The following is a 13564-nucleotide window of genomic DNA, read 5'->3' on the forward strand; positions in this document are numbered from 1 at the left end:
ATTTTGTAAACCATCCCAATTGAACAGATGAAAATTTTAATTACTGCCTATTGTTTTACAGTATGCTGCTGCTGCTGCTGCTGAGTCACTTCAGTCATGTCCGACTCTGTGTGACCCCATAGACGGCAGCCCACCGGGCTCCCCCGTCCCTGGGATTCTCCAGGCAAGAACACTGGAGTGGGTTGCCATTTCCTTCTCCAATGCATGAAAGTGAAAAGTGAAAGTGAAGTCACTCAGTCATGTCCGACCCTCAGCGACCCCATGGACTGCAGCCTAACAGGCTCCCCCGTCCCTGGGATTCTGCAGGCAAGAACACTGGAGTGGGTTGACATTTCCTTCTCCAGTTTTACAGTATAGATATACCATAAATTATTTCACCTGTGCATGCTCAGTTACTAAGTTGTGTCCATCTCTTTGTGACCCCATGGACTGTAGTCCACTAGCCTCCGCTGTCCATGGGATTTCCCAGGCAAGAATACTGCAGTGGGTTGTCATATCCTCCTCTAAGGAATCTTCCTGCCCCAGAGATTGAACTGGGGTCTCCTGCATTGGCAGGAAGATTCTTTATCACTGAGTCACCTAGGAAACCCTGATTTATTTCACCTAGTCCACATGATTGAATTTTTAGACATTTTCTTCTTTTAACCCCCATTTTAAATAAAAATGTGATAAACATTGTTGTACATACATATTTAATATTTTATCCATAACACCTTTAGGATAAATTCTTAACAGACAGAATTACTAGGTGCAAGAATGTGTGTATTTTCCCATATCTTCAAAACTGCAGGAATATTCCAATACTTCTGCTCTATTTTACTTTTGTTATGGTAGGTTAAATTTTTTTCATATAGTTTTTAATATATAGTCTTTGAATGTTAGCAAATTTTTAAAAGATGATGTTTATTAACTACTGTATTTCTTCTTTTTTGAATGGCTTTAGGATATTAAAAAGCAGAGACATTCCTTTGTCAACAAAGGTCTGTCTAGTCAAGGCTATGGTTTTTCCAGTAGTCATGTATGAATGTGAGAGTTGGACTATAAAGAAAGCTGAGTGCCGAAGAATTGATGCTTTTGAACTGTAGTGTTGGAGAAGACTCTTGAGAGTCCCCTTGGACTGCAAGGAGATCCAACCAGTCCATTCTGAAGGAGATCAGTCCTGGGTGTTCATTGGTAGGACTGATGCTGAAGCTGAAACTCCAATACTTTGGCCACCTGATGCGAAGAGCTGACTCATTTGCAAAGACCCTGATTCTGGGAAAGATTGAAGGCAGGAAGAGAAGGGGACGACAGAGGATAAGATGGTTGGATCGCATCACTGACTCAATGGACATGAGTTTGGGTAAGCTCCAGGAATTGGTGATGGACAAGGAGGCCTGGAGTGCTGCTGTTCATGGGGTCGCAGAGAGTCGGACACAACTGAGTGACTGAACTGAACTGAATCATGCCTTTAGTCACTTCTCATATCAAAAAGGTTAATTCTTTATACTATTTTTAAAAGATCTTCCCCAGTTTGTCCTTTGGATTTACTTATGATTTTTTCTTTTAATCATACAAGCTATTAATCCTTTCTATTAATTTTTTAAAACTGAAGTATTATAATGACTTACAATATATCTCAGGCATGCAACATAATGACTTGATATTTTAAAACACCGTAAAATGATCACCATAAAAAATCTAGTTACCACCTATCGCTGTATTGTTATTAAATATTATTTACTATATGCCCTATATTAAGTTTTTGATGATGATTATATTCCCTATGTTATACATTACATCCCTGTGACTTATTTATTTTGTAATTGAAAGTCTGTATGTACCTCTTAATCTCTCTCATCTATTTCACTTATCTCCCTCAGACTCTACCTTTTTGCTTTCTGTATCAATGAATCTGTTTCTGTTTTGTTTGCTTTGTTTTTTAGACTTCACATATAAGTGAAATCACATGGTATTTGTGTTTCTCTGACTTATTTCACTTAGCCTAATATTCTCTAGGTCTATGCATGTTATCACAAATGGCAAGACTTCATTCTTCTTTCACAGCTGAGTAGCATTCCATTGGAGAAGGCAATGGCACCCCACTCCAGTACTCTTGCCTGGAAAATCCCATGGACAGAGGAGCCTGGTAGGCTGCAGTCCATGGGGTCGCTAAGTCGGACACGACTGAGTGACTTCACTTTCACTCTTCACTTTCATACATTGGAGAAGGAAATGGCAACCCACTCCAGTGTTCTTGCCTGGAGAATCCCAGGGACCGGGAAGCCTGGTGGGCTTCCGTCTGTGGGGTTGCATGGAGTCGGACACGACTGAAGCGACTTAGCAGCAGCAGCAGCATTTCATTTACTATGCATGCCACATCTTCTTTATCCATTCATCCTTTCATAGACACTTAGGCTGCACCCATGTCCTGACTATCATAAATAATGCTACACTGAAAATAGGGGTACATATACATAATGCTTTCCTTTCCTTCACAAAAACACCCAGAAGTGAAATTGCAGCATCCCATTGCCAACATCCGCTGGATCATAGAAAAAGCAAGAGAGTTCCAGAAAAACATCTATTTCTGCTTTATTGACTATGCCAAAGCCTTTGACTGTGTGGATCACAATAAACTGTGGACAATTCTGAAAGAGATGGGAATACCAGACCACCTGATCTGCCTCTTGAGAAATTTGTATGCAGGTCAGGAAGCAACAGTTAGAACTGGACATGGAACAACAGACTGGTTCCAAATAGGAAAAGGAGTTCGTCAAGGCTGTATATTATCACCATGTTTATTTAACTTATATGCAGAGTACATCATGAGAAATGCTGGGCTGGAAGAAACACAAACTGGAATCAAGATTGCCGGGAGAAATATCAATAACTTCAGATATGCAGATGACACCACCCTAATGGCAGAAAGTGAAGAGGAACTAAAAAGCCTCTTGATGAAAGTGAAAGTGGAGAGTGAAAAAGTTGGCTTAAAGCTCAACATTCAGAAAACGAAGATCATGGCATCCGGTCCCACCACTTCATGGGAAATAGATGGGGAAACTGTGGAAACAGTGTCAGACTTTATTTTTCTGGGCTCCAAAATCACTGCAGATGGTGACTGCAGCCATGAAATTAAAAGACTCTTACTCCTTGGAAGGAAAGTTATGACCAACCTAGATAGCATATTGAAAAGCAGAGACATTACTTTGCCAACAAAGGTCCGTCTAATCAAGGCTATGGTTTTTCCTGTGGTCATGTATGGATGTGAGAGTTGGACTGTGAAGAAGGCTTAGCGCCGAAGAATTGGTGCTTTTGAACTGTGGTGTTGGAGAAGACTCTTGAGAGTCCCTTGGACTGCAAGGAGATCCAACCAGTCCATTCTGAAGGAGATCAGCCCTGGGATTTCTTTGGAAGGAATGATGCTAAAGCTGAAACTCCAGTACTTTGGCCACCTCATACGAAGAGTTGACTCATTGGAAAAGACTCTGATGCTGGGAGGGATTGGGGGCAGGAGGAGAAGGGGACGACAGAGGATGAGATGGCTGGATGGTGTCACTGACTCGATGGACGTGAGTCTGAGTGAACTCCGGGAGTTGGTGATGGACAGGGAGGCCTGGCGTGCTGCGATTCATGGGGTCGCAGGCAGTTGGACACGACTGAGCGACTGATCTGATCTGATCTGATGGTAGTTCTATTTTTAGTTTTTTGAGGAACCTAAATACTGTGTTCCATGTATCTGTACCTATTTGCATTCACACCAACAGTGATCAGTAATTCCCTTTGATTCACATCCTCACCAATACTTGTTATTATCTTTTTTATAATAAATATTCTGTAAATTGGTATCTTGCAGCTCTGGTTTGCATTTCCCTGATATTAGTGATACTGAGCATCTCCTCATGTGTCTCTTGACTATCTATATGTCTTCTTTGAAAAATGTCTATTCAGGTCTTCAGCCCACTTTTTAATTTTTTTTTTTTTTTTGATGTTGAGTAGTATGAGTTTTTTGTATATTTTGGATATTAACCTAGTATCAGATGTATTGTTTGCAAAGATCTTCTCCCATTCAATAGGTTGCCTTTTGTTCTGTTGACAGTTTCCTTTGCTGAGAAAAAGCTTTAGCTTGATGTGGTCGCGTTTGTTCATTTTTGACTTTGTTTCCCTTGCCTGATGAGACATACCCATAAAAGTATTGGAAAGACTCAACTCAAAGAACATACTGCCTATGTTTCTTCTAGGAGTTTTATGGTTTCAGGTCTTACATTTAAGTCTTTAACTCATTTTGAGTTTATTTTTGTATGTGATATGAGAAAGTAGTCCAGTTTGATTATTTGCATCTAACTGTTCACCATTTATTGAAGACGTTGTCTTTACCCATTGTATGTACTTGCCTTCCTTCCACATTAACTGACCACATACGTGTCGATTTATTTCTAGCTCTTGATTCTTGATTCTATTAATAATATGTTTGTTTTTTTGCCAGCATCATACTGTTTTGATTACAGCAGCTTTGTAGTATAGTTTGAAATTGGGGAGCATAATATCTCCAGTTTTGTTCATTTTTCTCACAGTTATTTTGGCTATTCAAGGTCTTTGTGTTTCTGTAAAATTTTAGAATTATTTGTCTTAGTTCTGTGAAAAATGCCATTGGTGCTTGATAGGGATTACAATGAATCTTATTTTAGCAGCATTAATTCTTCCAATATATGAGGATGGCATATCTTTTCATTTGTTTGTGTGGTCTTCAATTTCTTTCATTAATGTCATAGTTTAATGAGTATAAGTCTTTCACCTCTTGTAAAAGATTGATTAGATTTAGTCCTGGGTGTTTTATTCTTTTTGATACAATTGCAAATGGATCATTTACAAATGATCCCTTACAAAAATGGGGTTTTCTTTCTGATCAGTTCAGTTCAGTTGCTCAGTTGTGTCCGACTCTTTGCAACCCCATGAACTGCAGCACGCCAGGCCTCCCTGTCCATCACCAACTCCCAGAGTTCACTCAAACTCACGTCTATCGAGTCAGTGATGCCATCCAGCCATCTCATCCTCTGTCGTCCCCTTCTCCTCCTGCCCCCAATCCCTCCCAGCATCAGAGTCTTTTCCAATGAGTCAACTGATAGTGTATACAAGTCAACAGATTTCTATATATTAATCTTTTGTCCTGCAAGTTACTGAATTCATTTATTAGTTTTAGTAGTTTTTTGGTGATGTCTTTAGCATTTTCTGTATTTGCCTACCAGGCTCCTCTGTCCATGGGATTTTCCAGGCGATAGTACTGGAGTGGATTGCCATTTTCTTCTCCAGGGGATCTTCCCAACCTAGGGCTCAAACCTGGGTCTCCAGCATTGTAGACAGATGCTTTACCGTGTGACCCACCAGGGAAGTCCATTTATATATATAGTATCATATAATTGGTAAACAGTGACAGTTTTACTTCTTCCTTTCCAGTTTGGATTCCTTTTATGTCTTTTCTTTATCTGATTGCTGTATCTGTGTGTGTGTGTTTGTGTGTGTGTGTGGGTGTGTGTGCGCGCGCGTGCACTCAGTCGCATCCGACTCATTGCAACTCCATGGACTGTAGCCTGCCAGGGTCTTCTGTCCATGGGATGTTCCAGGCAAGAATACTGGAGCGGGTTGCCATTTCCTACTCCAGGTGATCTTCCCTGCCTTGGGATCATATCCACCTCTCTTGCATTTCCTGCATTGGCAGGCGGATTCTTTACCACTAGCGCCACCTGGTGGTGGAAGCTCCGATTGCCATAGCTAGGACTTGCAATACCATGTTGAATAAAAGTGGCAAGAGTGGACACCTTGTCTTTTCCCTTATCTTTGAGGAAAGGCTTTCAGCTTTTCACTGTTGACTATGATATTTCTGTAGGCTTGTCATATATGGCTTTTCTTATCTTGAGGTATGTTCCCTCTACACCCACATAGTCGAGAGTTTTTTTTTAAATCACAAATGGGTGTTGAATTTCTTATTAATACCTGCTTTGAGGTTCTACTTGGAAAGTCTTTCCTTATCACAAGTCTATACAAATATTTACCTATACATAGTATATAAGAATTTAACATACCAATTCATTCAATCATTTATTCACTTGTGCAACAAGCATCTATTGAACACATACACACTAGGCATTGTTCAAAATGCTGGAAATAAAGCAACAAATAAGACCAAGTTTCTTGCTATCATGGAGTTATATTCCAAAAGGAATATGATCATACAGGATATAATTTAATGTGGTTTAAAATTAATGGGGGAAGGAATGTATTATTCAGTATACAATGCTGCTACAACTAGTCAACCATTGAGAAAAAAATAGATTATTTCATACCTAGGATCAAGTATATTACAAATAGATTTAAAATCTTTATGTTTAAATATTTAAAATAAAGCACAAAAATACTGGAAAAATGTAACTGAATATTATATAAAGGAACATCATATGCATTCTTGAACATGACAACTTTAGAGTAAGATCTCAAGGCAACTTTGGAAAGACCTTTTTTTTTTTTTAATGGAATAGAACAAGGTAATTTTTGAACGATAATCTTTATTAGTGTATTTTCAAAGATACATATAATCCTGAGCTAGTGCATTTATACATTTATCATTTACTCCATGAAGTTTATGTGCATTTTGCCCCAAACTCTCTGATGAGTACATTGTTATACTAATCAGGAACATAAATAGTTAAAAATATTATTCTTATCCCTGGAATAGCCAATTGATTTACTCAGATCACCTCATTATCTAATTCTATTCAGTACTACTTCAAAAGCTTTAGAATATTACCTTTCAGCTAAGTAATTTCTTTTTAAAACTACAAAGATGGGCAGTGCAAGAAGTGATTCTTTAAATCCTAGTCAATTCCTAGAAAAGAACATTGCTTTTTGTCTTTGATCTGTATTTGGAATAAATTTGGCAATCATTTTGACTAGCTATCTTTGAGAAGGATGATAAAACTAACTATATCTAATCTTAATATTTTAGCCCGTGTAAAACGTCACAGGCTTCCTTCACATTTCAGTAATCCATGTGTGTGTGCACAGTTGTGTCTGACTCTGCGACTCCATGGACTGTAGCCCTCCAGGCTCCTCTGTCTATGGGATTTTCCAGGCAAGAATACTGGAGTGGATTGCCATTTCCCCCTCCAGGGAATCTTCTCAACCCAGGCATCGAACCCAAGTCTCTTGCATCTCCTGCACTGGCAAGCAGATTCTTGACCACTGTGCCACCTGGGAAGCCCCAAGTATTCCATAAAGTAGGGTTAGGGTTAGGGTTGGGCATGGCATGGGTAGGGCATGGCAACCCACTCCAGTATTCCTGCCTGAAGAACTCCATGGACAGAGGAGCGTGGGAGGCTACAGTCCATGGGGGTGCAAAGAATCAGACACGACTGAGTGACTAAAACACACACACACCCCAATAAGAAAAATCAACCATGATCTAATGAAAAGGAGGACAATCTGATATAGATACATTTTTGTAAACTGTTAAATATTATGAAACATGTTATGTGAAACACTTTCTTCAAGTTCCATAAAGGAATACATAGAGCTGGTTAATATTAAATTTCATAAATCTAGGCCAGAACTTTTATAACTAGAACATTTTCAAACAATGACAAAAATGAAAGACAAAAGTCCTGTGATCTTTGAGAACAAACATTTATCCAACATATCTCCAACGGTGGACAAATAAATATTTTTATTCTTATATATTAAATTACTACCAAAATATTATTTATTTCTACAAACAACATAAAACAAGCATACAGTATCTAGAAATGGTCTTTATCTGACAAGAATGTCAAGTCTTTGAAGGTACACTAAACATTTTTTTTTCCTGAACAATGTCACTATGATCTTAGGTTAAAGTTACTATAAGCAGTTCAAGCAAAATGCATATTGCTTAGATTTAAAGCAAGCAAGTGTGATAGCTTAATTAAAAAGTGAGTATAAATGTGAAGCCATTACAGCAATATTTATAAACACTCCTTGAGAATACTCACAGACCAGCAAGTAATAGAATAATCGATTTAAAAATAATGAAAGTGTGGTGTTATGTGTAATGATTGGGAACAAATCAAAAATACCTTTAAGAGATGTAAAAGAACATGAAGACCAAGCTTTATTATTTGGAGCTTGAAAACTTAGCAGCAAAATAAACTATTTGCCTATAATGTAGTACAATAAACGTTTGTTCATCTAAGGCTCCCAGTCTTAAAACTTCATACATAAATGAAAATGAAATTAAAGATGTCCAGAGTAGCTTATCAAGAACTGCTAGATACCCTCAACTGCATCACAAAGTCATAAATAAGCTTATGCAAAACTGTGTTCTGGATAACTCACTCTTATGGCTCCCCAGTAACAAGCTCGGATAAGGCAGACCAAACCTAAGAGATAAGCAATTGCCCAAGAAACATAGGTTGCATGAAATCGTCTTGCAAAATCTTGGGTGCCAACCTAAAATAAAAAGCAATATAAAAATAAAAGGTTAGAAACTGAGAATTTGTGTTGGCTTTTTTGGTGATTTTTATGAAACATATTCCCGAGATGACAAAACATGAGTTGCTGCATTTGCTGACTAACACTGACAGAAATTTCATAAAATGACATAGCAGGTTATGCTAATTATAGATTTTTATCAAATCAACAAAATTCCATTAAAACATTTATAAAGGAATTTAATCTATATCCCTGATGCCATCCTCATGTTGATAATAAATCTTTGTTTGACTTGAATAAAAAGAATTTTTTTTAGACCATCGTAGCTGAACGAGTATTGCTTCAGCTCTGGCCATGGCAAAACTGGTGCTGGCACTAAATAAAAACAAATGGACTTTTTGTTAAATGGATGATAAAAGTTCCCAATATCAAGAACCTTCAGAGGGATCCCAAGACATGATTTCACCCGGATGAGCAAACTCTGCTGAGAACAAGCCCATGGATTACCTTCAGATTGCTCAAAATTTTTTAGAAGCTTCTGGCCTGGTAAGTTAGGGAGGCAAGTTCTTTAGGGATCAATGGAAGTTGTTCCAAACCTCACCATTTACTACTGATCAAGTTAAGAGGAAAGAATTCTAACAATGAATAGAGTAATACTCACAGTTAATCCAATTCCAATGAAAATGCACATCATTCCAATGGTAATATATACACAGCAGCGCCTTCGAGGCAGTGCACTACCCACTGAAGAACTGTAGATTGAGGAGAACGAAACAGAATATTAAGTATTTACATGAATGTTCTCCATATCATCACTGTGAGTACTAATTCACAGCTTCAGTAACACATATACTTCCATTTATTTCTTCAACTTGAGAGACAAGAACATGCATAATAAGAATGATATTTTGGGGGACTTCCCTGGTGGTCTGGTGGTTTAGAATTCACCTTTCAATGTGGGGGACATGGGTTCAATCCCTGGTCAGGGAACTAAGAACCCACATACCGCAGGGCAGTTAAGCCCTCGAGCCAGAACTAGAGAAGCCCGCAAACTGCAACAAGAGAAGCCTTCTCCCTGCAACTAGAGAAAGCCTGCGCACCGCAACAAAGAGCTTGCAAGACCACAATGAAGACCCAGCGCAACCAGAACAAAAATGATAAAAAAGAATGATATTTTTAATGAGCTATCTAAATCATAATTAGTGAGTTTGTGTGTGACTCGTTGTAGTTTTAAACAAAATACAAGTCTTGGTCATTGACAATATCCACAAAAACCCACAATAGTCAACAATGATTTTCCAAAATAAAATTTTATTTCCAAAAAACTCTATTTCAGAACGGAAAATAGGTGCTATCTTAAAAATAGCATTTGATTCTCTTACATTTATAACTGTTGGCATATGTTTAGTGTAGAAAATAAGAATAAAGAGTAAAAAGGAAATTTACCTATAATTTCACTACCATGAATACTACTGAACATTTTGCCTATTTTTCTACAGCCATCTTTTCTAACTTACCAGTTTAGCATAAGCATTTTCTTACATCATTAGGTATTCTCAAACTAGAATTCTGAAAGATGAATATAACATAACTTAATGAATTCCCTACTATTGGACACTTAGCATTTTCCTTCTTGTAAATAATGCCAGCCAAGCTTCCTTGGTGGCTCAGCTGGTAAAGAATCCACCTGCAATGTGGGAGACCTGGGTTCGATCCCTGGGTTGGCTAGATGCCCTGGAGAAGGGAACAGCTACCCACTCCAGTATTCTGGCTGGAGAGTTTCATGGACTGTATAGTTCATGGGCTCACAAAGAGTTGGACATGACTGAGTTACTTTCACAAGCAACATCTAAAATCATTCTGCTCTTTAAAAAATGGAAGTAGAGGTGATTTACAATGTTTTTTTTTTTTTTTTTAATTTCTGCTGTCCAGCAAAGTGACTCAATTTTACATATATATATGTACATATATATATAAATTCTTCTTTATATTCTTTGCCATTATGGTTTATCGCAGGATATTGAATATAGTTCCCTGTGATACATAGCTGGGCCTTGTTGTTTATCCATTCTATATATACTAGTTTGCATATGCTGACCCCAAACTCCCAATCTGTTTCTCCTCTACCCCACCACTATGGCACCAACTTACCCTCCCAGGAACAGTGTAGGAGGGCTCCCTTTTCTCCACTCCTCTCCAGTATTTGTTATTTGCAGAATTTTTAACGATTTCTATTCTGACCAGTGTGAGAGGGGACCTTACTGTAGTTTTGCTTGCATTTCTCTAATAATTAGCCATGCTGAACATCTTACAATGTGCTTTTTGGCCATTTGTATGTCTTTGGAAAATGCCTATTTAGGTTTTTTGCCCGTTTTTCAATTGGGTTGTTTGTTTTGCTGTTGTTGAGTTCTTTGCATATTTTGAAAATTTAGCTCTTGTCAGTCACATCATTTGCAAGTCATTTTCTCCCAGCCACTAGTTTTTCTTTTCATTTTCTTAATGGTTCTTTTGCTGTAAGTTTCATTAGGCCCGTTTGTTTATTTTTGCTCTTATTTCTATTGCCTTGGGAGACTGACCTAAGAAAATATTGGTACAATTTATACTGGAGGATGTTTTGCCTATGTTCTCTTCTAGGAGTTTTATGGTGTCATGTCTAATGTTTAAGTCTTTAAGTCATTTTGAGGTTATTTTTGCGCATGGTATGACAGTGTTTCTAATTTCATTAGAGATATAGCTGTTCAACTTTCCCAACACCCGTTGCTGGAGAGACTGTTTTTTCCGTATTGTATATTTTTGCCTCCTTTGTTGAAGATGAATTGACCATAGGTATGTGGATTTGTTTGGGGGCTCTCTATTCTGTTTCATTGATCCATATATGTTTTTGTGTCAATATCATGCTGTTTTGGTTACTGTAATTTTGTAGTGTAGTCTGAAGTCTGGGAGCATTATGCCTTCAGCTTTGTTCTTTTTCTTCAGGATTGCTTTGGCAATTCTGGGTCCTTTATGATGCCATATGAATGTAAGAATTATTTGTTCTAGTTCTGTGAAAAAGGTCATAGGTAATTTGATAGGGATCTCTTTAAATCTGTATATTGCTTTGGGTAGTATGGCCATTTTAACAATACTGATTTTTTGCATTGTTAGAATTAGGATTACAAAATTAAAGAGGTTAAACTTCTAAAAATCTTAAATACATATGCAAGAAGCCTATGGGAAATTCATAAAATATATCTCTCAACTGAAATTCTAAATTCAATAGTTTTCAGATCTCTCTACTTCTAATTTTTTTTTAAAAATTTCAGAATAGTAAAAGTATAGCAAAGGTCAAAAAGCCAAACTGGTACTTTCTCCTTTCCTAAACAAACATACATTAACACATATCATATATCACATATTGTGTTAGTGGATGATATTACTGTTGTTCAGTTGCCCTGTTGTGTCTGACTCTTTGGGATCCCATGGACTGCAGCAAGCCAGGCCTCCCTGTCCCTCACCATCTCTTGAAGTTTGCCAAGTTCATGTCCATTGCATCAGTGATGCCATCCAGCCATCTCACCTTCTGACACCCTCTTCTCCTTCTGCCCTCAGTCTTTCCCAACATCAGGGACTTTTCCAATGATGTTTCCAATGCACCTGTTTGCATCAGGTGACCAAAATACTGGAGTTTCAGCTTCAGCATCAGTCCTTCCAATGAGTATTCAGGGTTGATTTCTTTTAAAATTGACTTGTTTGATCTCCTTGCAGTCCAAGGGACTTTCAAGAGTCTTCTCCAACACCACACTTCAAAAGCATCAATTCTTTGGCGCTCAGCTTTCTTCACAGTCCAACTCTCACATCCATACATGACCACTGGAAAAACCATAGCCTCGACTAGATGGACCTTTGTTGGCAAAGTAATGTCTCTGCTGCAGCTTACTGACCTTCAACACTCCCTGAAAGGAGTTCAGGGTGGAGTTCAGGAATGAAACACTTTGTTCTCTGAGAAAATCTGGCAGACCAGGTCTTCAGACAGATCTTTTCAGGAGAAGATTTTATGAGCCCAATTCTTGCAGCTCCTCATTTCTAGAAAAGCACTAATGTCTACTCCTCTTATGTCTACTAGTGGTAGTAAGAGTCACTAGTAGCAACTAATGACTTCATAAGACCAGTAGCAATCTTCTGCAAAAATCGGTGCTTGATTGCACGTACTCCCCCTTCACCAAAATCACAAATATACTGACCTTCCTCCCTACCTCTCTGGAGCAGTTATCTATCCTCAATGAAACTTAACTCCCAACTCTCACACTGTGTTTTTATTTTAGTTGACAGCATTTATGTTGACTGTCAAGAGCATAATTCTTATAATTATTCATTTTTATTTTACATGTATCAAAGTTAGATTACTTGTTGCACACAAGTTTGGAATTTATATTTCTGATGAAGTGACCATAATGATAATAATACCCTAAAGCATATAAGATAATTAAGGTATATGCTAAAATGCTATAACAGAGAAATCTATAAAACAGTAGCTTTCTTTCTCTTGCACATAAGAATTCAAAGGTAAATGTACACCCAAGGGCTGGTAAACAGTTCTGTTCCATGACTGCCACTCACTCAATATGGTAACAAATGTCCTGTTGCAGTTGCCTTCTCCAAGCAACTGGAAGAAGGGAGTAAAAAGCAGGACAAGCAGGTTTTGTCTTTAAATAGAGTCCCAGGAAGATGTATTCATCACTTGTGTTCATATTTCATGGTCCTCAACACAAACACATGGTCACAACCATCTATCTGCAAGAGAGGTTAGGAAGTGGAGTCTCTAGCTGAGCAGCCGTTAAGACTGACAGTTCCACTGCAAGGAAGAAAAGAACAGCAATCTCTGCTATTTTACTCGGTATTACTATTGCTATTTTACTGTTGGTTAGTGTTTGCGTGGTATACCTTTCCTTTTGGTTAGTGTTTCATGGTTTCACCTTTTACTTTTATTCTATGTTCTCATATTTTATGTGTTTCATCTTCCAATTGCATATCAGTCAGTTCAGTTGCTCAGTCGTGTCCGACTCTCTGTGACCCCATGAATCGCAGCACACCAGGCCTCCCTGTCCATCACCAACTGCCAGAGTACACTCAGACTCACGTCCATCGA

The 13564-nt window shown here is 38.1% G+C and overlaps 1 protein-coding gene across 1 annotated transcript in view; it reads right to left on the reverse strand.

Annotated features, from left to right (window-relative positions):
• Positions 1-7637: 7637 nt before the first annotated feature.
• The window catches only part of PIP4P2 (phosphatidylinositol-4,5-bisphosphate 4-phosphatase 2), a 69243-nt gene continuing 63316 nt past the window's right edge, over positions 7638-13564 (reverse strand). Inside the window, exons 6-7 of the mRNA XM_006055362.4 lie at positions 9101-9191; positions 7638-8457 (exon numbers count right to left, since the gene is read on the reverse strand). Coding sequence (XP_006055424.1) covers positions 8314-8457; positions 9101-9191 — 235 coding nt within the window. The 3' untranslated portion in view covers positions 7638-8313. The remainder of the gene's footprint in view (positions 8458-9100; positions 9192-13564) is intronic.

Source organism: Bubalus bubalis, chromosome 15 (genome assembly GCF_019923935.1).
Source record: "Bubalus bubalis isolate 160015118507 breed Murrah chromosome 15, NDDB_SH_1, whole genome shotgun sequence".
NCBI lineage: Eukaryota > Metazoa > Chordata > Mammalia > Artiodactyla > Bovidae > Bubalus > Bubalus bubalis.